Here is a 26,102-nt window from a genome sequence, read left to right as displayed (position 1 = left end):
GGTCCTGGAGTAGTCAGTAGTTATTCTTTGATAAAGCCCCCAGGAGAGGAGCGAAACGCGTCAGCGTTTTGGACCCCTGCACTCATTATTGACCGCACACCTTGCCACTGCTGTCTGTTTAATACATCAGCCAATTAAGGACCGGAGAGGAGAGAGACTGATACGGTGCCTGCACGAGGGATACAGAGGTGAGGTCTCACAGAGCCTGGAGATCGGGTGCTTCCAAACAGGTGCCAAGATTAGTGCCTGGTCCCGTAGCCAGAGACCGCCTCGTTGGATACCGGGACTCTCCGTGCAGTCATTGCTGTTGAAAGCCGCATGTAAGGCTCCGCTGTGGAGCGTTGATATTCATTACAACTATTATTACTAAGTGGCAAGTTAAACTGGAACTTTAGATCTCTAGTAAAGTTTCAGGACTTTTGAGTGCTATACAGGTTCCTATTACAGCTGGGATCTATTATATCAGTGGACCTGTTCTTATGGACTGAGTTACAACTGGAGTTCAGCATTATTCTGTGCACAGAAACACTTTAGGATCCACCTCCTTTAGAATGTTTAACATATGATATTTGTTTTTATGTTGTTATACACAAGACCGGTCTAGTCATTTTTGTGAAATATTGAATTTCTATATATTAAAAATGTTATAATTTTAAAAAATTACGTTTGATTTGTTGAATATTCAGCCATTTTATATTTTAGTATAGCGCAAAAGGGATTTGTTTAAGTGTGCTTGATCTTTTACACTTGGTATTCCAGTGTTAAAATTTATTTGACTTGTTAACCCCAAGTCAATAGCTCTCCTGCAGCTTGTATAATTATTACAGATATATATAATATCATTGATATTTTGATTAATTGAATCCAAAGTTATTATAAGCGCCTGGTGCGGTGGTTTTTTACTTTCGCTGCTGTAAATTACTGCAACTAATATAATACCACCCTTAGTGTCGTTTGAAAGCGGTGCTCTCCGCGTCTGCTGGCTGGCTGTACGCAAGTCTCTCTGTAGTATCGGAAGAGTCCTAGATTTTAGAAAAAATTGTCAAGCCCTGTCTTATATTAATCTGATTTTCTCAAGTTTGATATGGGACAGTGGATGAAAAGTATTATTACATTACAGCAAATGAACACGCTCTCCCCTTCTCCTTATGTATTATTACTGCAACAAGCAACTTACTCCTTTAACAAAATACCACCACCTAGTGGTCACATTTTGATATAGAAATAGAATATATCTATTAATCTTCAGTCCAGTGTTATGAAATTACTACTTTATTTTATTTTAAAGACAACTTTTATTTATACATTCCATGTAAATAAGCATAGTAACAATAGTAAAAAGCAGTGAAATATAAAATCACCAAATAGGTTTTCATGTATTACCTCAGCTTGCTCTGGAGTATCACCAGCAAAGTAGAATATGTAATGTTCCTCACTAAAGTGCTGAACTACGATCTGGAAACAATTTTGCCTAAAACAAAAATGGGATATATTTGAGGTACATATAACAAAATACTAACAGCAATTAGCACAGTTCAATGTACACTTTAGGCAAACTGTTCTAATGATCCAAAAACACTGTTTGAGAAGTTGATGTAATGTTTTAAGGTGCATTCACATGGTTCGATTTGAACTACCAATATGGACTATATAGTCCATATTAGTAGAAAACATAGTACATATCGCACCGTGTGTATACAGCTTACGATGACAATGCACGCTCCTGTGGGGTCGGTATCTAAAAAAAAAAAAAAAAAAGTGAAAAGAAAAGAAAAGAAAAAAAGATTGCGCAAGCAGGTAAATTTTGACTAAATTGTGTACAATCTAATTTCTAGTATAGTCAAAATTGTACAGTCAAAACTGCACCGTGTGTACAGTCAATATCGGTGGTTCTGGGCTCCGGGGAGTTCAAGGGAAACTGCAAAGTCAGAATCGGCCTTTAGGCAGAATCGCACCGTGTGTATGCACCTTAAGAAAAGATGACGTGGGAATCACTTAGCAGTGCAACATATACATTTCAAAAAAATGATAAAGAAAAACAACCACTTCAAGAACTACTGCCTCAGGTGCAATAATCCTGGCTGGACTATGACGAAAACAAGAAGAAGAAAAAAAAACACCACCACACACCTTCAGCTATTGTCTAGTCAACTTCAATGAGTTTTTCACACAGTCATGAGGATCACTAAGAACATCACTAAAATGCAAGTAAATATTTAACGCCTCAAACATAGAGCAATATTTTTTGTACAAAATTGAAAGCAGCTGAAAGCAATCATCTTAATGCACAAAATAAAGTCCAACATATGAAACTAAAAATAAGATTTTACTCACCGGTAAATCTATTTCTCGTAGTCCGTAGTGGATGCTGGGTACTCCGTAAGGACCATGGGGAATAGACGGGCTTCGCAGGAGACTGGGCACTCTAAAAGAAAGATTAGGTACTATCTGGTGTGCACTGGCTCCTCCCTCTATGCCCCTCCTCCAGACCTCAGTTAGGGAAACTGTGCCCGGAAGAGCTGACACTACAAGGAAAGGATTTGGAATCCAGGGTAAGACTCGTACCAGCCACACCAATCACACCGTACAACTCGTGATAACTATACCCAGTTAACAGTATGAATAACAACTGAGCCTCACTCAACAGATGGCTCATAACAATAACCCTTTAGTTAAGCAATAACTATATACAAGTATTGCAGACAATCCGCACTTGGGACGGGCTCCCACCATCCACTACGGACTACGAGAAATAGATTTACCGGTGAGTAAAATCTTATTTTCTCTGACGTCCTAGTGGATGCTGGGTACTCCGTAAGGACCATGGGGATTATACCAAAGCTCCCAAACGGGCGGGAGAGTGCGGATGACTCTGCAGCACCGAATGAGCAAACTCAAGGTCCTCCTCAGCCAGGGTATCAAACTTGTAGAACTTTGCAAAAGTGTTTGATCCCGACCAGGTAGCAGCTCGGCAAAGTTGTAAAGCCGGGACCCCTCGGGCAGCCGCCCAAGAAGAGCCCACCTTCCTCGTGGAATGGGCTTTTACTGATTTAGGATGCGGCAGTTCAGCCGCAGAATGTGCAAGTTGAATCGTGCAACAGATCCAGCGAGCAATAGTCTGCTTAGAAGCAGGAGCACCCAGCTTGTTGGGTGCATGCAGGATAAACAGCGAGTCGGTTTTTCTGACTCTAGCCGTCCTGGAAACATAGATTTTCAGGGCCCGGACTACATCCAGCAGCTTGGAAGCCTCCAAGTCCCGAGTAGCCGCAGGCACCACAATAGGTTGGTTCAAATGAAACGCTGATACCACCTTAGGGAGAAATTGGGGACGAGTCCTCAATTCTGCCCTGTCCATATGGAAGATCAGATAGGGGCTTTTACATGACAAGGCCGCCAATTCTGACACACGCCTAGCCGAAGCCAAAAGCATGACCACTTTCCACGTGAGATATTTCAACTCCACGGTCTGAAGTGGCTCAAACCAATGTGATTTTAGGAAATCCAACACAACGTTGAGATCCCAAGGTGCCACTGGAGGCACAAAAGGGGGATGAATATGCAGCACTCCCTTAACAAACGTCTGAACTTCAGGCAGTGAAGCCAGTTCTTTTTGAAAGAAAATAGACAGGGCCGAAATCTGGACTTTAATGGATCCCAATTTTAGGCCCATAGTCACACCTGACTGTAGGAAGTGCAGAAATCGACCCAGCTGAAATTCCTCTGTTGGGGCCTTCATAGCCTCACACCAAGCAACATATTTTCGCCATATGCGGTGATAATGTTTTGCTGTCACATCCTTCCTAGCTTTTATCAGCGTAGGAATGACTTCAACCGGTATGCCCTTCTCCATCAGGATCCGGCGTTCAACCGCCATGCCGTCAAACGCAGCCGCATTAAGTCTTGGAACAGACAGGGCCCCTGCTGTAGCAGGTCCTGTCTGAGAGGCAGAGGCCAAGGGTCCTCTGAGATCATTTCTTGTAGTTCCGGGTACCAAGTCCTTCTTGGCCAATCCGGAACGATGAGTATAGTTCTTACTCCTCTCTTTCTTATTATCCTCAGTACCTTTGGAATGAGAGGAAGAGGAGGGAACACATAAACCGACTGGTACACCCACGGTGTCACTAGAGCGTCCACAGCTATCGCCTGAGGGTCCCTTGACCTGGCGCAATATCTTTTTAGCTTTTTGTTGAGGCGGGACGCCATCATGACCACCTGTGGCCTTTCCCAACGATTTACAATCAGCTGGAAGACTTCTGGATGAAGTCCCCACTCTCCCGGGTGGAGGTCGTGCCTGCTGAGGAAGTCTGCTTCCCAATTGTCCACTCCCGGAATGAACACTGCTGACAGTGCTATCACGTGATTTTCCGCCCATCGGAGAATCCTTGTGGCTTCTGCCATCGCCATCCTGCTTCTTGTGCCGCCCTGTCGGTTTACATGGGCGACCGCCGTGATGTTGTCTGACTGAATCAGCACCGGCTGGTTTAGAAGCAGGGGTTTTGCTTGACTTAGGGCATTGTAAATGGCCCTTAGTTCCAGAATATTTATGTGTAGGGAAGCTTCCTGACTCGACCATTGTCCTTGGAAATTTCTTCCCTGAGTGACTGCCCCCCAACCTCGGAGGCTTGCATCCGTGGTCACCAGGACCCAGTCCTGTATGCCGAATCTGCGGCCCTCGAGTAGATGAGCACTCTGCAGCCACCACAGCAGAGACACCCTGGCCCTCGGGGACAGGGTGATCAGCCGATGCATCTGAAGATGCGATCCGGACCACTTGTCTAACAGATCCCACTGAAAGATCCTTGCATGGAATCTGCCGAATGGAATTGCCTCGTAAGAAGCTACCATCTTTCCCAAGACTCGCGTGCAATGATGCACCGACACCTGTTTTGGTTTTAGGAGGTCTCTGACCAGAGATGACAACTCCTTGGCCTTCTCCTCCGGGAGAAACACCTTCTTCTGTTCTGTGTCCAGAATCATACCCAGGAACAGCAGACGCGTCGTAGGAACCAGCTGCGACTTTGGGATATTCAGAATCCAGCCGTGCTGTTGTAGCACTTCCTGAGATAGTGCTACTCCGACCAACAACTGCTCCCTGGACCTCGCCTTTATAAGGAGACCGTCCAAGTACGGGATAATTATAACTCCCTTCTTTCGAAGGAGTATCATCATTTCGGCCATTACTTTGGTAAATACCCTCGGTGCCGTGGACAGACCAAACGGCAACGTCTGGAATTGGTAATGGCAGTCCTGTACCACAAAACGGAGGTACACCTGGTGAGGTGGGTAAATGGGGACATGTAGGTAAGCATCCTTGATGTCCAGTGATACCATGTAATCCCCCTCTTCCAGGCTTGCAATAACCGCCCTGAGCGATTCCATTTTGAACTTGAACTTCCTTATATAAGTGTTCAAGGATTTCAAATTTAGAATGGGTCTCACCGAACAGTCTGGTTTCGGTACCACAAACATTGTGGAATAGTAACCCCGTCCCTGTTGAAGGAGGGGAACTTTTATTATCACCTGCTGGAGGTACAGCTTGTGAATTGCCACCAGTACTACCTCCCTGTCCTGGGGAGTAGCTGGCAAGGCTGATTTGAGGTAACGGCGAGGGGGAGACGTCTCGAATTCCAGCTTGTATCCCTGAGATACCACTTGTAGAACCCAGAGATCCACCTGTTAGCGAACCCACTGGTCACTGAAGTTCCGGAGACGGGCCCCCACCGCACCTGGCTCCACATGTGGAGCCCCAGCGTCATGCGGTGGACTTAGTGGAAGCAGGGGAGGATTTTTGTTCTTGGGAACTGGCTGTATGGTGCAGCTTTTTCCCTCTACCCCTGCCTCTGGGCAGAAAGGACGCGCCTCTAACCCGCTTGCCTTTCTGAGGCCGAAAGGACTGTACTTGATAATACGGTGCTCTCTTAGGCTGTGAGGGAACCTGAGGTAAAAAAGTCGACTTCCCAGCTGTTGCTGTGGATACGAGGTCCGAAAGACCGTCCCCAAACAATTCCTCACCCTTATAAGGCAAAATTTCCATGTGCCTTTTAGAATCAGCATCACCCGTCCACTGCCGAGTCCATAATACTCTCCTGGCAGAAATGGACATCGCATTAATTCTAGATGCCAGCCGGCAAATGTCCCTCTGTGCATCTCTCATATATAAGACTACGTCTTTAATATGCTCTATGGTTAGCAATATAGTGTCCCTGTCAAGGGAATCAATGTTATCAGACAGGGAATCAGACCACGCTGCTGCAGCACTGCACATCCACGCTGAAGCAATAGCAGGTCTCAGTATAGTACCCGAGTGTGTATATACAGACTTCAGGATAGCCTCCTGCTTTCTATCTGCAGGCTCCTTTAAGGCGGCCGTATCCTGAGACGGCAGTGCCACCTTTTTTGATAAGCGTGTGAGCGCTTTGTCCATCTTAGGGGAGGTCTCCCAGCGTAACCTATCCGTTGGCGGGAAAGGGTACGCCATTAGTAACCGCTTAGAAATTACTAGTTTTTTATCTGGGGAACCCCACGCTTCTTCACACAATTTGTTTAACTCATCAGATGGGGGAAAAGTCACTGGCTGCTTTTTCTCCCCAAACATAATACCCTTTTTTGTGGTAACCGGGTTAATGTCAGAAATGTGCAACACATTTTTCATTGCCGTACTCATGCATCGGATGGCCCTAGTGGATTGTATATTTGTCTCATCCTCGTCGACACTGGAGTCAGACTCCGTGTCGACATCTGTGTCAGCCATCTGAGGTAGCGGGCGTTTTTGAGCCCCTGACGGCCTCTGAGATGCCTGGGCAGGCGCGGGCTAAGATGCCGGCTGTCCCAAAGCTGCGTCATCGAACCTTTTATGTAAGGAGTTGACACTGTCGGTTAATACCTTCCACATATCCATCCACTCAGGTGTCGGCCCCGCAGGGGGCGACATCACACTTATCGGCACCTGCTCCGCCTCCACGTAAGCGTCCTCATCAAACAGGTCGACACAGCCAAACTGACACACCGCACACACACACAGGGAATGCTCTGACTAAGGACAGGACCCCACAAAGTCCTTTGGGGAGACAGAGAGAGAGTATGCCAGCACACACCACAGCGCTATATAATCAGGGATGTACACTAATACAAAGTGATTTTTCCCTATAGCTGCTTTACATATACAATTTGCGCCTAAATTTAGTGCCCCCCCTCTCTTTTTTACCCTTTGAGCCTGGAAACTGCAGGGGAGAGCCTGGGGAGCTGTCTTTCAGCGGAGCTGTGAAGAGGAAATGGCGCCAGTGTGCTGAGAGAGATAGCCCCGCCCCCTTCTCGGCAGACTTCTCCCGCTCTTATATTTATATTATGGAGGGGGATTTTGCACATATATAGTTTATTGGACTATATTATGTGCTTTTTGCCATAGAAGGTACTCTAATTGCAGCCCAGGGCGCCCCCCCCCCCAGCGCCCTGCACCCATCAGTGACCGGAGTGTGTGGTGTGCATGGGGAGCAATGGCGCACAGCTGCAGTGCTGTGCGCTACCTTAAAGAAGACCGAAGTCTTCAGCCGCCGATTTTCAGGATGTTCTTCTTGCTTCTGGCTCTGCAAGGGGGACGGCGGCGCGACTCCGGGACCGGACGATCGTGGACGGGCCCAGTGTTCGATCCCTCTGGAGCTAATGGTGTCCAGTAGCCTTAGAAGCCCAAGCTAGCTGCAAGCAGGTAGGTTCGCTTCTCTCCCCTCAGTCCCTCGTAGCAGTGAGTCTGTTGCCAGCAGATCTCACTGAAAATAAAAAACCTAACATACTTTCTTTACTAGAAGCTCAGGAGAGCCCCTAGTGTGCAACCAGCTCGGGCCGGGCACAGATTCTAACTTAGATCTGGAGGAGGGGCATAGAGGGAGGAGCCAGTGCACACCAGATAGTACCTAATCTTTCTTTTAGAGTGCCCAGTCTCCTGCGGAGCCCGTCTATTCCCCATGGTCCTTACGGAGTACCCAGCATCCACTAGGACGTCAGAGAAAATAGAATATGAATGCAACATTGAAACATTACAAAATCAGACTTCATGAAACTGGACATGTTTTCAGTTACTAGAAAAAGTAGGTCGTCTACCTCTTACTTCTTTCTTTGGACAGACCCTCCCTACTCGCACTGCACTCAAGCCCTCAGATTAAACACATCACAAGAGGTTTCTCCTCCGGAGCTCAGCTTAATATGTGAGGCAGCACCAGCTTCAATAAAGCAAGACACAAAAATCTTTGCCCGATTGGTCACTATATGGTGCAAAATATAAATCAATTCCTTACTTGGTACTTAAACACATTGGTGCATTTAAGTGGAGGAATAAAGAGAAATTTGAAGCACTTAAAATAACTAAAAGTTAATGTTACATGCTGTCCAATATCATTTATTTCCTCGGTCGGGACTTGCACAAGGCACTGTAACAGCATGATTGGGTTGGAGAAGATACAGCTTTGGTCATAGGGGGGCAGATGTATTAAGCCTGGAGAAGTAATAAAGCAGTGATAAGTGGAAGGTGATAACGCACCAGACAATAATTAGGAGTTTGAAAAATGACAGTTAGGAGCAGCTGGCTGGTGCGTTATCACCTTTCACTTATCACTTCTCCAGGCTTAATACATCTGCCCCAGGGTAATGGGCCCTACACACTGGCCGATATTCCGGAAAGATATGAACAATCTCATGCATTAATGAACGAGATACCATTCATATCTTTCAGTGTGGAGGAAGCAACAATGAACGATGCGCGGCCCCGCGCTTGTTCATCATTGGTGCCCCGTCGCTTGTGCATGCAGGCCAATATGGACGATCTCGTCCATATTTGCATGCACTGCTATGGAGCCGGGGGGAGTGAAGAAACTTCACTCCCCCCGACACCGCACCCCCCCCCCCCACCCCCCCAGGTCGCCCGTCGGCCGTATCTGCCGTCGGGCAGCTCGGTGGCGGATCTGCCAGTGTGTAGGGCCCATTAGAGAGCATCCGGATTAAGACACAAAACTGTAACAATGGCAAATGTGCTGCAACTACTAGCAAACAATCAGACATTCTACTACTGGCACTAGAAAGAGGATAGTAAGCAGAAAGGATGTTTTATGACACTTTTCAGCACCAATTTTATATAAATAGCAGAGAGCAAGCAGCTGTCATTAACTGCAGACAGCAGACCTTGTGCAGGAAATATACAAACAAAAAATAGGATTCTAATACCTACTGGTAAATCATTTTCACGTAGTCCGTAGGGGATATTGGGATAGTCTTAGCACCATGGGGTATAGATGGGGTCCATTAGAGCTTGGCACTTTAAAACTTCTTCAGAGCGTGCTGGCTCCTCCCCTCTAGGCCCCTCCTGCAGACTCAGTCTAGGAAAACTGCCTGAGGAGACGCACATACTTTGAGAGGAGGAAAATAGGCAAGAAAGTGGTGATAGAACGAACTAGCACACAACATAAGGAGGATAGCAACGTTAACCACAACTTGAAAATAAGGACAGCAACAGCACACCCAAACTACAACACACAAGAACAACTCTTGCAGGAAAATATCGAAGCACAGAGGCAGGCGCCCAGTATCCCCTACGGACTACGAGAAAATGGTTTACCGGTAGGCATTAAAATCCTATTTTCTTTAACGTCCTATGGGATACTGGGATGGTCATAGTACCATGGGGAAGTCCCAAAGCTCCCAGACCGGGTGGGAGAGTGCTGAGACCCCTGCAAAACAAATTGACCAAACTGAAGGTCCTTAGTAGCCAAGGTGTCGAACCGGTAAAACTTAACTTGTTCGAACCCGACCAAGAAGCTGCCTGGCATAACTACAAAGTCAAGACACCCGGGGCAGCCTCCCAGGCAGAATCCACCGACCGTGTGGAGTGGGCCTGAACAGACCTCGGCAGCGGCAAAGCTGCCGAAGAGTAAGCCTGTTGGATCGTAAGCCTGATCCAATCATGCAATAGACTGCTTTGAAGAAGGACAACCAATCTTTGAAGCATCAAAAAGCGAGTCTGAATTTCTGAGACGAGCTGACCTCTTGACAGAAAACTCCAAAGCCTGAACCAAGTACAAGGACATTGGTGTAACAGACGTGCCAGTGACAACCGGAATCCACTATTGGCCAATTGATATGAAATGCCGACACCACCTCAGGCAAGAATGTCTAGCGAGTACTGAGCTCCGCTCTACCCTCATGAAACACGAGAGAAGGACTCTCACAGGGTAAGGCTCCTAATTTGAAACACGCCTCGCTGAGGCCAAGGCCAACAATATGACAGCATGCTACGTCAAATACTTTATGTCCACGTTGTGGAAAGGTTCAATCAATCCGATTGGAGAAAGGCCAGAACCAAAGTGAGAACCCACGGCACTGCGGGAGGCACAAAGGGTGGTCGAATATGAAGGACAGCCATCAAGAATGTCTGGACCACTTGGAGAACACCCAATGTTCCCTGGAAGAAAAAGACAAGGCTAAGATTTTAACTTTTATGGAACCTAAATGTAGGCCCACATCCACAGCTGCATGCAGGAAGTGCAAGAAACGTCCCAGATGAAAATCCACCGCAGAATACGGTCAACCCTTACACCAAGAGACACATTTCTTCCATATGTTATGGTAATGCTTCAACGTGACCATCTGCCTGGCTTGGAGCATAGTCGAGACAACCTTGCCCGGAATCTCTTCCCTGTCAAAAAACCTCCCAATCAACTTCCATTGCATCAAACGTAGCCATAGTAAGTCTGGATAGACGAACGGCCCTTATGCAAGAAGATAATCCTAAATTGGCAGAGGTTAGGGGCCTTCGAGTGACAAGGCTAGGATGTCTGCATACCAGCCCCTGTGGGGCCAGTCTGAATTCCGAAGTGTCGACCCTCCACCAGGAGAGAGATCTGCAACCACCATAAGAGGGAAATCCTGGCTTTTGGTGAAAGACATATCATCTGGCGCATGTGCAGATGTGACCCAGACCATTGGTCCAGCAGAACCAGCTGGAATGGTCTTGCATGGAATCTTCCATACTGAATCGCCTCGTATGAGGCCATCATCTTTCCCAGTAAGTGTATGCAAAGACGTTTCAAGAGTTTGGTTGGCTTCAGAATGGAACGAATCATCGTCTGAATTGTCTTTGCCTTGTCCATAGAAGGAACACTTTCTGAGACACCGTGTCGAGTATCATTACCAGGAACTGAAACATCTGCGTAGGTTCTAGGCGGGATTTCTGCAGATTGAGAATCCACCCACGATCCGTGAGTAGCTGTGTTGGAAGGCTGACGTTTTCCCATCAACTGTGCTCTGGACATAACCGTTCATCCAAGAATAGAACGATGTTCACTCCCTGCTTTCGGAGTTGTAGCAACATCTCTGCCATCACCCCCTGATAACTCCCTCAGTGCCGTTGAGAGACCGAAAAGCAAGGCCTGGACCTGGTAGTGACTGTCCTGCAGTGCAAACCCGAGGTAAGCCTGAAGAGGCGGCCATATCGGAATGTGAAGATATGCATCCTTGCTATCCAGAGATACCAGGAAGTCCCCTTCTTCCAAGACCTGACACCTCCCCTCTCAGAGACTCCATCTTAAAGTAGAACACTCAGAATAACGGGTTCAGTGATTTGAAGTTTTAAGATCGGTCTTACCGAACCATCCGGTTTCGGTACCGCAAACAGGCTGGACTAATAACCCCTGTAATGGAGTTGTGGCGGAACTGGAACAACCACCTGCGTCCATAACAGGTTTTGTACGTCTTCTGCAAGGTTACTGTTTTCGGTGAAACTGGTAAGCCCAAGTTTAAGAATCTGTGAGGTGGGAGCGTTAGAAACTCTAACCTGTAGCCCTGGGAGAGCAGGTCTTTCACACAGGGGTTTTGGCATGACCCTGCCCAAATGTGACTAAAATATTTGAGGCGAGCTCCCACCGGTAAGGTCCCCAGAATCTGAGGCCAACCGTCATGCTGAGAGTATGGAAGAGGCAGAGCCTGAACATTGCTCCTGCAAACCAGCGGCCGGTTTACCTCTGGGTCCTCTAGAGGCGTTGGAGGTACCTCTGGCCTTGCCCTTACATCTGGCAACCCGAAAGGACTGCAGAGTGGGGACTGGGTCCTGCAGACAGGAGATAGGTGGACTTACCAGCTGTAGCATGTAAAATCCACTTACTCAATTCATCACCGAACAAAGCCGCCACCGTAAAGGGAAGGCTCTCTACACCTCTTGGAATCAGCGTTTGCTGTCCACTGCCGCAGCCATAACACTCTACACGCTGACACCGCATTAGCCGTTGAGCGAGCATTAATCAGGCCTATTACCTAGATTGCTACCCACGGCAGAATCTTGTACATGTCACAGTAGTCTTAGAAGCTCAACCTGAGGCATTGTGTCAAAATCTTTAAGTATATTACCCATCCATTTAATAATGGCCCTTGTAATATAATATGTAATCTTTTAAGGAGATAGCTCCAGGTATTGGCAGCACGAGTTTACGTGACAGCCAGGACGTTGAAGTATCCACTGCAAGGGGAAAAGGAAGGACGACAGCAACCTCATAGGGATCTGAAATTTCTTGTCAAGATTAACCCACATTACTCTAAAGTGTGTGTTTAATTCTAAAGTGGCAGTAGCCAGTTCAGATGAGATGTCTGTAATCATTCCTTTTATTGAGCTCAGCCATGCTGGCTCCTGAGTGCTGCTTCCTTTTGAAGGGGTGCTGCACTGTGCACACAACAGAGAACCCCCCCCCCCCCCCTTCCCGGGGGAGGGGAAAACTTTGCGCATCAGGATTTGCATAATGTACAGCAGAATACACACACACACACACACACACACACACAGGAACAGGTTAAAAACACAGTAACCCAGAGAGCCTGCTAAGAATGAGACAGAGAGGGAGAAACCAGCACACCTTGCCTCTACAGCCAAAGCAGTGCTTTGCCGGGCAGTAACTAGGAATTTTAGATAAGGGACCTAGATTATTATATACACATCGCTCCATCCAACCATAAACCACCTTGTACCAAACAAGGTGCTTTTGAGGGTCCCTAGGAGCAGCAGCGCTTCCTTGCAGTAGGAAATGGCGCCCTGAGCCGGTGGTCCCGCTCTCTGGGAAGCCCCGCCCACTTAATGGCACGCAGTGTTCCCGCAACAGTTTATACTGGGAATGAAAATGGGATTAAAAAAACCTTTTCAGTGTCAGCGCCAGTGTGGGCTTGCATAGAGGGACAACAGCAGCACTTAGGTCAGTGGGCCCACAGCTTAACGCCGCCATCTGAACCAGAGACCCGCTAACCGGGATCCCGGTTTTGTACTCCCCACTCAGCGTCTTCAGCTAGCAATTAGGGGTGGCGGCATGCTGTGGGGGAGAGCGCACACCGCTGTGGGTGAGCAAAACAACCCCCTTCAGGAGCTATGTCTTGTCAGCGGGAATCCGGACTATTAACCCTTCGAGAGGCTGGTACCGGTGTTTCCCCTAGGTCCCACAACGCAGGCAGACTGGTGCCAACTAGTCGTGCCTGAAAACAAACTAAAATAAATTTTGAAGAAAACTCTGCACCCGGCTCCTTTGGCACATTTTTCTCAACTGAGTCTGCAGGAGGGGCATAGAGGGGAGGAACCAGCACACTCTGAAAAAGTTTTTAAGTGCCAGGCTCCAGTGGACACCAACTATACCCCATGGTACTAAAGACCATCCCAGTATCCCCTAGGACAGTGGTGGCCAACCCTGGTCCTGGAGAGCTACCAACAGTTTACGTTTTCCAGCTCACCTAGCAGGTGCACTCATTACTCACTGACACATTTTAAAAGATCCACAGGCGGAGCTAATTACTTAACTTGTGATCCTGTGAGGAGACCTGGAAAACAATAACTGTTGGTAGCTCTCGAGGACCAGGGTTGGCTACCCCTGCCCTAGGACGTTAGATAAACCACACAGGAGGTTTAAGCTAAAGAGTTTAAGCTTTACAGGCCCTATACAAAAGTTCCCACATAAAAGAGTAACCCACACTATTCCTTAAGAATTAATTAAAATAAAAAAAAATCTAGATTGATTACAGGTTCCAAAGTTGGAATATCCTGGTTTTTACTGCCCCCTCTTGATCATCTATACTGTACATCCAGTGACATATTCAATACAACATGAGTAGTGTGTGGGAGGACTGGAATGAAGTTATAGCACCAGGTATTCCCTCTTACTACACCTACTGCAGACTGTAAGGGGATGAACAGCATATATTAGGCAGGCTTGTATCATGTCACACTGTTTGGTAGTGGAGCAGTGCACTAACACTAGGGTACTGGCCCAGATCAACTGTATAGGCAATTACAGATACTGTACTGTTTATCGTCCTCTACATAAATATATTTACATTTAATATTCTACACATAATAAAACAAAGTGTAAAATTGCTGGATAGTAAGATGGTATTTGGAATCTCTCACCTGCCAAACAGACTGTCATGGACTACATAGGCAGAACATACACTCAAGTCAATTAATCCTTTGGGTTTGGTTGCACGTTTTTCACTTTCAAAATAAATAAGCTGGGCATCATTGCCCTCTAAGATAAAATACAAGTTCTTCCACCGTTTGCCTTTACCTACAAAGAGAAAGCACACATTCAAACCCATTAGCTTCCATTACGTCTGACAGACATGGTCCTAACAAGTTACAGGCAAATGTGAACAAGTCCTTGAATGGAGTCTCTAGCGCGTGAGTTTTTTTTTCCCCTGTTCATCTTTTACACAAACTTCGATGTAAAGATTACGGTTATTGGTGCCAAGGTCTATACCACCATTAGGAAGTTACAAGAGTCCACAAATTGAAGTTAACAGGACATTATAAGGGCTGATGCAGAGATCAATGCAAGTCTGTTTTGCACATGTACCTTGGGTGCTTTCACTATGCGCTGCTCTAGTGATGAGCGTACGCAAGTATGGAAGACACATTGTACACAACTCAGCCTCACCTCCACAGGAGTAAATAGACCTATGCTCATAGGCTAAGCTCAGGGAGGACGTGCTAATAGAATTGCGCAAATACATCATTACTCCTGTTACCAGACTGAGCCTTTGCACAGGGGTTAGGGTTGGTGCAAGTGCACACTAAGAATGTTTACAGCTATACAACTAAGCATATGGCAAAGTCACAGAGATGGGTAAAAATCTGTATATGAGCAGATAGCTGATTTTCCTTTCATGCACACAATGCAGGGGCAAATTACATCCACCTTGTGTTCAACTCAGCATCAGGCCTTAACAGCATACACAAATATGTTGTTAGAACAGAACAGCATTTCTTAGTGCTATCTGTGACCGACGTGTGCAGTGCTGGCTGATGAGTGCACTCAGTCTAGTTTTTATAGAGCACAGAATTACATTTCCTAAAAGATATCACAGCTGTTGGCTAAAGACATGTTCTTACAAAGGTTCTGTCACCATGCCTAACGCAGAACATACATATTGCTTAAGGGACAAATTTACAAAAAGGTGCTCTGCAACTATCAATTAGTAAGGGGTCTGGGTTATAATAAGCATTTGTATTAAATAGAATTGGTATTGTTGTGTCTAGTAACCACCATTAAGAAACAAAAGTCAGGCTTTGGAAAACCTAGGAGTGGCCTTATGTTTCATTCGTTCTGTACACGGTTAGCTCTCTGATTAGCACCAGCATTCACCTAATATGCAGCTGACTCCCTAACCATTATAATTCTGATTTTAAAACTGTATTTAAAAAAAAAAAATTAGTATTTTAATAACCTATCAGTAAAACCTTTTCTCGTAGTCCATAAGGGATATTGGGGGAATCTAGAACGATGGGGTATAGACAGGGTCCAAAGGAGCCGGTTCACTTTAAATTTCTTCAACTGGGTGTGCTGGCCCACTCCCACAGGCAGTTATAGGTAAAACAGTGCCCGAAGTAGAAAGGACATACTTGAGAGAAGGAACATAACAATGAGTGGTGAGACACACACACCAGCACATCACTTAACATTAAACGACCAGCAACGACTGGTAACAAAAAGCAACAGCTGAACAGACAACCGTACAAAAGAGAACCTGCAGAAAAGTCAACGTACTGAGGCAGGCGCCCAATATCAGTTATGGACTACAAGAAAAGGATTTACCGGTAGGTAATTAAAATCCTATTTTCTCTAGCATTCATAAGGGATATTGGGGGAATCTAGTACGATGGGGACATCCCAAAGCTTCCAGAACGGGCAGGAATGTGCGGCAATGTCTGCAGCACCACCTGCCCAAACTGGGTATCCTCTTTGGCCAGGGTACCAAACCTGTAGAATTTCACAAAGGTGTTCTTCCCCGACCAGGTAGCAGCTCGGCATAGTTGCAAGGCCGAGACTCCACGGGCAGCCGCCCAGGAAGACCCCACCGATCTTGTAGAGTTGGCCTTCAGAAAGTGGGCCTTCAGAGACTGTGGAATAGGTAAGGCTGCCGACACACAGGCCTGTTGGATAGTAAACCGAAGCCAACGAGCAATGGACTTTTTAAAAGCAGGGCAACCCTTTTTCTGTGCATCACAGCGCACAAACCAGGAATCCGTCTTTCTGGTCTGAGCTGCTCTCTTGATATAGACCTTCAAGGCTCGCACAGCATCCAATGCCTCCAGAGGAGCAGAAGTGCCAGAACCCGATGGAACCACAATAGGTTTATTCAAGTGGAACGCAGAGACGACCTTCGGCAGGAACTGCTGCCTAGTTCTGAGCTCCGCTCTGTCCTCGTAAAAGACCAAGTAGGGACTTTTACACGATAAGGCCAATTCTGAAACACGCCTAGCAGTAGCCAGGGCCAATAACATCACAGTCTTCCACGTGAGGTACTTGTCTTCTACCGTCATCAGAAGTTCAAACCAGGAGGACTGTAGAAATTCCAACACAACATTCAAATCCCAGGGTGCCGTGGGCGCCACATACGGAGGTTGAATGCGAAGCACCCCTTGCAAGAAGGTCTGCACTTCTGGCAACACTGACAATTTCTTCTGGAAGAAAATGGAGAGAGCTGAAATCTGGACCTTAATGGAACAGAGACATAAGCCCTCATCCACACCAGCCTGCAGGAAACGGAGGAAATATCCCAAGTGGAACGCCGCAGGTGGATACATGCGATCCTCACACCAAGAGACATATCTGTTCCAGATGGCCTGAACCATGGTAGCAATAACCTTTTTGGAACGGCCCTTGTGAGCTATGATGTTCCGCTCAACCTCCATGTCGTCAAACGAAACTGACGTAAGTCTGGGTAGACGAACAGTCCTTGTTGAAGAAGGTCTCTTCTCAATGGCAGAGGCCAAGGGTCTTCGACGGACATGTCCAGAAGATCCGTGTACCATGCCCTCCGAGGCCAATCCAGGGCAATCAGAATTGTCTGAACTTCTTGATTCCTGATTCGCTTCAATACCCTTGGGAGCAATGGAATCGGAGGAAACAGGTACACCAGCCGGTAGGGCCAAGGCAACATCAGTGCATCTACTGCCCTCGCTTGAGGGTCCCTGGTTCGCGAGCAATACCAACAAAGCTTCTTGTTGAGTCGAGAAGCCATCATGCCTATTTGTGGGCAGCACCACCGGTTGATGATCTGCTGAACACCTGATGGTAAAGCCCCCACTCTCCCGGGTGGAGATCGTGACAACTCAGGTAATCCGCTTCCCAGTTGTCTACTCCCGGAATGAAGATTGCGGACATTGCTCGTGCATTTCTTCCTGCCCAGAGGAGTATCTTTGACACCTCTCGCATGTAGGCCCTGCTTTTTGTCCCTCCTTGTCAACTGATGTACGCCACTACCGTGCCGTTGAACCAACGCTGTGTAGGGGTCAACAAGGTCGTATTCCTGCAGTCTGACTGCAGGAATACGACCTTGTTGACCCCTACACAGCGCTGGTTCAGTGGTATCCTATATGTTTGTATTTGTTTGTTGGATTTGGAGGGTGGAGAAACCTCTATCATAGTGATACCTAACTAGCAGCTGTAAGCAGCGCATTGTTACCTGTCCACATTTTTGATTACTATCGTGCCGTTGTCCGACTGTACCTGGATCGTGTGATCCCTGAGTAGAGGAGAGGCCTGAATCAGAGTACTCTAGATTGCCCGAGGTTCCAGAATGTTGACCAGAAGGAGGGCTTCGTGGGCTGACCACCTGCCCTGGAACTGAGCCTCCTGAGTGACAGCTCCCCATCCTCTCAGACTCGCATCCGTCATGAGGATACAATCCTGAATCCCCAAACTTCGGCCTTCCAGTAGGTTAGAGGACTGCAGCCACCACAGGAAGGAAATCCTGGCCTGAGGTGACAGTCGTATTATCTGGTGCATCTGAAGATGTGATCCGGACCACTTGCTCAGGAGATCCAAATGAAAAGTCCTGGCATGGAACCTTCCATACTGGATCGCCTCGTACGAGGCAACCATTTTCCCCAACAATCCTATGCAGAGATGGATGGATATTCGAGTAGGCCGGAGAACCATGCGGACCATCTCCTGCAGTGTTCTCGCTTTGTCCTCTGGGAGGAACATTTTTTGGGCCACAGTATCCAGCAACATGAGCCGCTGAGCTGGCTCCAGGTGGGACTTCTGTAAATTGAGGATACACCCATGATGTGACAGAAGTTGGATAGTGTGGTCTATATGGAGCAATAAAAGCTCCCTGGATCTTGCTTTTATGAGGCTATCATCCAGGTAAAGGACAATATTGACCCTTTGGACCCGGAGTTGGAACATAATCTCCGCCATCACCTTCGTGAACACTCTCGGAGCTGTGGACAGGCAGAAGGGTAGCGCCTGGAAATGGTAGTGATTGTTCAGCAGGGTAAACCTCAGGTAAGCCTGATGAGGTGGCCAAATCAGAATATGGAGATAAGAGTCTTTTATATCCAGGGAGACCATGAACTCTCGTTCTTCCAGACCAACAATCACTGCTCACAAGGATTCCATCTTGAACCTGAAAACCTTTAGGTAGGGGTTCAAGGATTTCAGATTCAAAATGGGTCTTACCGAACCGTCCGGTTTCGGTACCACGAACAGGTTGGAGTAGTAACCCTTTCCCTGTTGTTGCAGTGCCACTGCAACAATGAATGACTTGGGACTGGACCAATTTTAGGATGGTCTGTTGCAACGCAACATGCGTATCCTCCAAAGCTGGTAAGATTGATCTGAAAAATTGTTGGGGAGGAGCACTGTTGAACTCCAGCCTGTAGCCCTGAGAAATTAGGTCCTTGACCAAGGTATCCTGGCAGGAACATTCCCAGATGCGGCTGAAGTGACACAGTCGAGCTCCCACCTCGAGATCCCCTCGGGGTGGGTGGGCACTGTAATGCTTAGGCCTTAGTGGAAGCTGAACAGGTGCTCTCCTGAGAACCAGCGATCGCTGGTTTTCTTGTCATACCTCTAGCCGCATTAAAGGCACCTCTGGCCATAGATCTAAATCTGTTAGACCGAAAGGACTTGGTAGACGGCCCCGGGTAGGAACGTCTAGCCGGCGGGGTCCCAAGGGGGAAAAACGTGGATTTCCCTGCAGTAACTTTAGAAATCCACGTATCCAGTTCCACCCCGAAGAGCCATTTCCCTGAAAAGGGGAGAGACTCGACACTGCGCTTGGATTCTGCGTCCGCAATCCACTGATGCAACCACAAAGTAAAGGAGCCGGGGCTGGCAGCTTTATGGTAAAGGAGCACGGGGTTGGCAGTACTGCTTTATTAGATAGGCGAGGGACTGATACGTCAACAGCCGGCGGTTCTTCCTAGAAATTCCTGCCTTCAGGAGCAAATGGGAATGTGTGCAAAAAACGTTTTGACACTTGGTATTTTTATCTGGATTTTTCCAGGCTAACTAAAATAAGTCATCTAATGCGGCAGAATCAGGAAAGACAACACAGCTTGTTCTGTGTGAAGAAAAACTACTGCTGTGTCGCAGCGTCCTCTAGAGGAAGTTTTAACATGTCCAGTATAGCTAAAATGAAGGGTTCAAAACCCTGTGCAGAAGGGGATCCAATTCCGCAGAAGGGGATCCAATTCCTCCCCCTCCTCTGTGTATCTTCTCATCTGAATCTGAGAGTAAAGCAGGTAACCCATGTTTTAGTGGTCCCGAGTTAGACAGGGGGGGAAGGAGGAGGCTGTGGAACATCTGCCCTTGCAGCTAGGTCTGCAACAGCCTGCTGCAGTTGTTGAGTTTTTTGAGCATTACCAGTGAGCTGAGATGACATATGACATCATGGATTTTATGGCACCTAGCCAGGAAGGCTCTTGACCCTCCCCCCCAGCCCCCCTCACTGAGCTGTGAGGATTTACTGCATTGTTCACATAATATGGAAACAGATGTAGAGGGAGAGAATCTGGTGCGACATACACCGCACAATTGGTGTTTTACCATGTTTACAGTAAACACTTATATACAGGTGGGTCCACCTTTCTTGGCCTTTAATAATATTAACTGAGCTAGGGCAGTCAGACTTAATCCCCTGATGTATTGTTCTCTGTATTGTATTGCAGCTGAGAAGAATAGAATGAAAAGAATGGCTTATGTTAATAAACCATGGTGTGCCTAGGCGCAGCAAAGAAGTCAAGATGAGCGTGGACCCATCTTTACACACACACACACACACACACACACACACACACACACACACACAAGTAATACAATAGCAAGCCTGCCCATACTGTAAGAGAGAGAGAAGGGAACAGCACACCCAAGCTAAACCACCCCAGTGAGGCTGCAAGCTGTCATATCACGGTGAAACACCGGTGTTTTTGTCCTTTTCAGGACACAGATTGTGTACAATAGCGGCTCTCCAACTTTGCTACACCCCTGTTCCAGTTTTCCTGCATATTCTGAGCATCTGGAGGAGCTGTGTGCGCCTGCTGCTGCAGCTGTAAGCAGAAGAAGGTGCATAAATGCTGCTGGTCCCGCTCTGAGAAAGCTCCGTCCCCTGTAATGGCGCCAGAGTTTCAGTTATATTTATACTGGCAAAGTCTCCCAAGGAGTGTAAAAACATCACACAAGTGCTAGTTTTAACTACCGCTGCCAGTGTACACAGGGGGCTATAGCGGGTCCCCTTCAGGAGGGTCCCGTATGCTTCACCTTTTTGCCACACTATGAACTGGGGGACTCCCCTAACGGGGCGCCGGTTTGTACTCACCATTGTCGTCACCTTCAGGCTACTGTTAGGGGTGTGCGGCGTGTTGCGATTGTAATCGCTAAGGCACAGTGCCCTGCTGTACTCCAACCTCTCAGGACGGTGGTCCTGCAGCGGGGAAGCGGCTCCGACACCTTCCAAGGCCGGTGACCGCCCCCCCTAACTCTCACAGTGCAGGTATGCTGTTGCCCAAACAGCATACCAAAAATAACAAAGATTTAAAAGAAACTGAAGAAAACTCTCTGGAGCTTCAGAGTGTGCATCCTCTCCTGAGGGCACTTTTTTCTAAACAACCTGTGGGAGGGGGCATAGAGGGGAGGAGTTGGTACATCCAGTTGAATAAATTTAAAGTGCACTGGCACCTTTGGACCCCGTCTATACCCCATCGTACTAGATTCCCCCAATATCCCTTATGGATGTTAGACAAAGCAAGATTATTGTTGGTGCTTTACTTATTAACTAAAATTATTTTGTTGTTACTACACGAGTTTAGTTAACAATGAACATACCTATATTGACAGGAAAGTTGAATCTGACATATACAACAACCAATAAAGAAAATAGGATTTTAATTACCTACGGGTAAATCCTTTTCTCGTAGTCCGCAGAGGATGCTGGGGTCCACATTAGTACCATGGGGTATAGACAGGTCCCTTGGCAGCCATGGGCACTTTAAGAGTTTAACAGTGTGGGCTGGCTCCTCCCTCTATGCCCCTCCTACCAGACTCAGTTTAGAAACTGTGCCCGAGGAGACGGACATACATCGAGAGAAGGACATACAGACAGTGGTGAGATTCACACCAGCTCACACAACAGAAAACCAAGCTAACCAGCCTGAAACAATTTAGCAACGGCTGAACAACAGTACTTCACCAAGTAATAATGCAGTACTTAACCAAGTAACAAATGCAGGAAAACGAAGAGCTGGGCGGGCGCCCAGCATCCTCTACGGACAACGAGGAAAGGATTTACCGGTAGGTAATTAAAATCCTATTTTCTCTTACGTCCTAGAGGATGCTGGGGTCCACATTAGTACCATGGGGATGTACCAAAGCTCCCAGTACGGGAGTGAGAGCGCGGAGGCTCATACAGAACCGATTGACCAAACTGAAGGTCTTCAGAGGCCAAAGTGTCGAACTTGTAGAACTTCGCAAACGTGTTCGATCCTGACCAAGTAGCTGCTCGGCAAAGTTATAAAGCAGAGACACCCCGGGCAGCCGCCCAGGTAGAACTCACTTTTTACGAGTAGAGTGGGCCTTAACGGTTTGTGGACACGGCAAGGCTGACGTAGAATAAGCATGCTGGATAGTACACCTGATCCAGCGAGAAATAGTCTGCTTAAAAGCAGGCCACCCAACCTTGTTTGGATCATAATGGACAACAGAACGTCCGACTTTCTGTGACGAGAAGTTTTCTTCACATAAATCTTCAAAGCCCTTACAACATCCAAGGATTTGGGCGTCAGTAGCCACTGGCACCACAATAGGTTGGTTGATATGAAAAGCAGACACAACCTTTGGAAGAAATTGCTGACGCATCTTGAGCTCAGCTCTATCTTCATGGAAAATCAAGTAGGGGCTCTTGCAGGACAATGCCCCCAATTGCGACAACCGTCTAGCAGATGCTAATGCATACAGTGTGACCGCCTTCCAAGTAAAGAACTTGACATCCACCTCCTGTAAAGGTTCGAACCAATCCGACTGCAGCACACATTAAGATCCCAAGGTGCCGTAGGAGGCACAAAGGGAGGCTGGATGTGCAGAACCCCTTTCAAGAAAGTCTGAACCTCAGGGAGGGCAGCCAATTGTTTCTGGAAGAAAATGGACAAGGCCGAAATCTGGAATTTTATGAAGGCAAACCTCAGGTCCACATCCACACCCGCTTGCAGAAAGAGGAGAAACCGCCCTAGTTGACACACCACCGTAGGAAACTTCTTGGCTTCACACCAAGACATGTACTTTTTTCAAATTCGATGGTAATGTTTAGATGTTACTCCTTTCCTAGCCTGTATCAGGGTAAGAATAACCTTGTTCGGAATGCCCTTCCGAGCTAAGATCTGGCGTTCAACCTCCATGCCATCAAACGTAGCCATGGTTAGTCTTGATAAGCGAATGGCCCCTGTTGCAGAAGGTCCTCTCGAAGAGGAAGAGGCCTCAGATCTTCCAACAATAACTCCAGAAGATCCGCGTACCAAGCTCGCCTTGACCAGTCCGGAGCAATGAGGATCGCCTGAACTCTTGTTCGTTTTATTAGTTTGAGAATCCTTGGGATGAGTGGAAGTGGAGGGAACACATACACTGACTTGAACACCCACGTCACCACTGCCTGTGGGTCCCTCGACCTGGAACAGTACCTCCGAAGCTTCTTGTTAAGGCGGGAGGCCATCATGTCTATTTGAGGTACGCCCGAAAGACTTGTCACCTCTGCGAACACTAATATTCTATAGTTTTGAGAGAAAAAATATAGTTCTTTTTTGTGCGTTTGTCTGTGCCCTATTTTTATGCTAAATAAATTTGTTTTGATGTTTTAACAAGTACAATAAAAGTTACATTTTATATTGATATTGACATGATTACCCTGGACTTAGTATGTAATAAGAGTGCCCCCAATGTAGTCTTCTTTTTCTCTCCAGACAATATGTTTTCGGACTCTGGGGAGCACCACCAACCCCTATATGACCAAGTGTGTAGATTTGAAAATTATAGTAGCTGACTTTTTATTTATCTATCTCTATCTCCTTACACAATTTATAATTGCTGAAAGTGTACACGTAACCCCCTTTGTTTCTAAAGGGGATTAGGTTAAGGAGTGATCCTGTGCGGTATTCCCCGCTTTTGTGTTTCTGACCTCTGCGAACACCTCTGGGTGGAGGCACCACTCTCCCGGATGGAGATCGTAACTGAGGAAGTTTGCTTCCCAGTTCTCCACTCCCGGAATAAAGATTGCTGACAGCGCCACCACGTGCTTTTCCTCACAGAGGATGATTTTTGTTACCTCTGACATTGCAGCTCTGCTCTTCGTTCCGCCTTGTCGGTTTATGTAGGCCACTGTCGATACAATGTCCGACTGAACTTGAATGAGCTGATCTTTAAGATGTGCCGCTTGTAGAAGACCGTTGTACACGGCCCTTAGTTCCAGAATGTTTATCGGAAGGATGGATTCCAGACTTGACCACCTTCCTTGGAAGTTTTCCCCTTGGGTGACTGCTCCCCAACTCCTGAGGCTTGCATCCGTGGTTAGGAGGATCCAATTCTGAAACCCGAACCTGCGGCTCTCTAGTAGGTGAGAAGTTTGCAGCCACCAGAGGAGCAATATTCTGGCTTTCGGTGACAGACGTATTCTCTGGTGCATGTGAAGATGAAATCCCGACCATTTGTCCAGGAGATCCAGTTGGAAAGATCGTGAATGAAATCTTCCGTACTGTAGAGCCTCATAGGAGGCAACAATCTTTCCCAGAAGGCGAATGCATTGATGAACCGATACTCGGGCTGGCTTCAGGACATCCCGGACCATTGCCTGCATCACCAATGCTTTCTCCTCCGGCAGAAACACCCTCTGTACTTCTGTGTTGAGGATCATCCCCAGGAAGGACAGTCTCCTTGTCGGCTCCAAATGCGACTTTGGAAGATTCAGGATCCACCCGTGATCCTGGAGTAGTTGAGCTGAGAGAGCAATGCTCTGTATCAGCTTCTCCCTGGAAGACAATTTTATCAGCAGATCGTCCAGATAAGGAATTATGTTCACCCCCTTCTTGCGGAGTAGTAGCATCATCTCCGCCATGACCTTGGTGAACACTCTCTGCGCCGTGGAGAGGCCAAACCGCAGTGCCTGGAACGGCTAGTGACAGTCCAGCAGCGCAAATCTTAGATAAGCCTGGTGAGGCGGCCAAATCGGAATGTTAAGGTACGCATCCTTGATATCTAGGGATACTAGAAATTCCCCCTCCTCCAGACCTGAAATTACCGCTCTCAGAGACTCCATCCTGAATTTGAATTCCCTCAAATAAGGGTTCAATGACTTTACACTCAATATGGCCTGACCGAACCTTCCTGTTTCGGTACCACAAACTGGATTGAGTAATAACCCTTGTTTAAGTGAGGTGGAACTGGAACAATGACATTTGACCTTAGCAATTTTTGATTGGATTCCTGTAGGATAGCACTTTGTCAGCAAAGCTGGTAGGCTCGATTTGAAGAATCTGTGAGGTGGGAGTTTTTGAAACTACAGTCTGTACCCCTGGGCAACAATATCTTGAACCCAGGGGTCTAGGCCTGATGAAGCCCAGACATGACTTAAATTTCTTAATCTTGCTCCCACCTAGCCGATCTCCAGGCTGGGAGGTCCACCGTCATGCCGAGGAATTGAGGAAGCAGAACCGGGTTTCTGTTCCTGTGAACCCGTTGGTGCAGGTTTTCTGGATTTCCCCCGACCTCCTCTAAAGAAAGTGAAAGGGGATTTGGACTTCTTAGCTTTCGCGGTCCGAAAGGACTGCATGGTAGACGTAGGATAAGATTTCCTAGCAGGTAGTGTAGCTGAGGGAAGGAATGTCGACTTACCCACAGTTGCCGTGGAGATCCACGCATCTAACGCTTTACCAAACAGAGCCTGACCTGTGAAGGGTAGGTTCTCCACTCTTCTTGGATCCGCAGACCATTGGCGCAACCAGAGTCCCCTGCATGCCGAGACAGCTATGGAAGAAGCTCTGGCATTAAGATGGCCAAGGTCCTTCATGGCCTCCACCATGAAACCTGCAGTCCTGTATGTGACGTAAGAACAATTCAATGTCACTTCTATCCATAGAGTCTAATTCCTCTAGTAACGTGCCTGACCACTTTACTATGGCTTTAGAAATCCACGCACAAGCAATAGTAGGCCTTAAAGCTACGCCAGTAGCTGTGTATAAAGATTTCAGTGTAGTCTCAATCTTACGGTCAGCCGGCTCTTTTAAAGCGGTGGACCCTGGGGCAGGCAAAACCACTTTTTTAGACAAC

At 47.2% G+C, this 26,102-nt stretch overlaps 1 protein-coding gene across 5 annotated transcripts in view; it reads right to left on the bottom strand.

Annotated features, from left to right (window-relative positions):
* Positions 1 to 26,102, bottom strand: part of RASA1 (RAS p21 protein activator 1) — a 421,336-nt gene that overhangs the window by 90,648 nt on the left and 304,586 nt on the right. For all 5 annotated transcript variants that reach the window (XR_010246601.1, XM_063963963.1, XM_063963965.1 and 2 more), the window contains exons 11-12: positions 14,417 to 14,573; positions 1,384 to 1,471 (exon numbers count right to left, since the gene is read on the bottom strand). Coding sequence is in view for 4 of the 5 variants with exons in the window: in XM_063963963.1 (XP_063820033.1) it covers positions 1,384 to 1,471; positions 14,417 to 14,573 (245 nt within the window). In the remaining variant the exon portion in view is untranslated. The remainder of the gene's footprint in view (positions 1 to 1,383; positions 1,472 to 14,416; positions 14,574 to 26,102) is intronic.

Source organism: Pseudophryne corroboree, chromosome 1, assembly GCF_028390025.1.
Source record: "Pseudophryne corroboree isolate aPseCor3 chromosome 1, aPseCor3.hap2, whole genome shotgun sequence".
In the NCBI taxonomy this organism is placed as follows: Eukaryota; Metazoa; Chordata; class Amphibia; order Anura; family Myobatrachidae; genus Pseudophryne; species Pseudophryne corroboree.
Note: the sequence above shows the minus strand (reverse complement) of the source record. Positions and strands in the feature narration are given on the sequence as shown.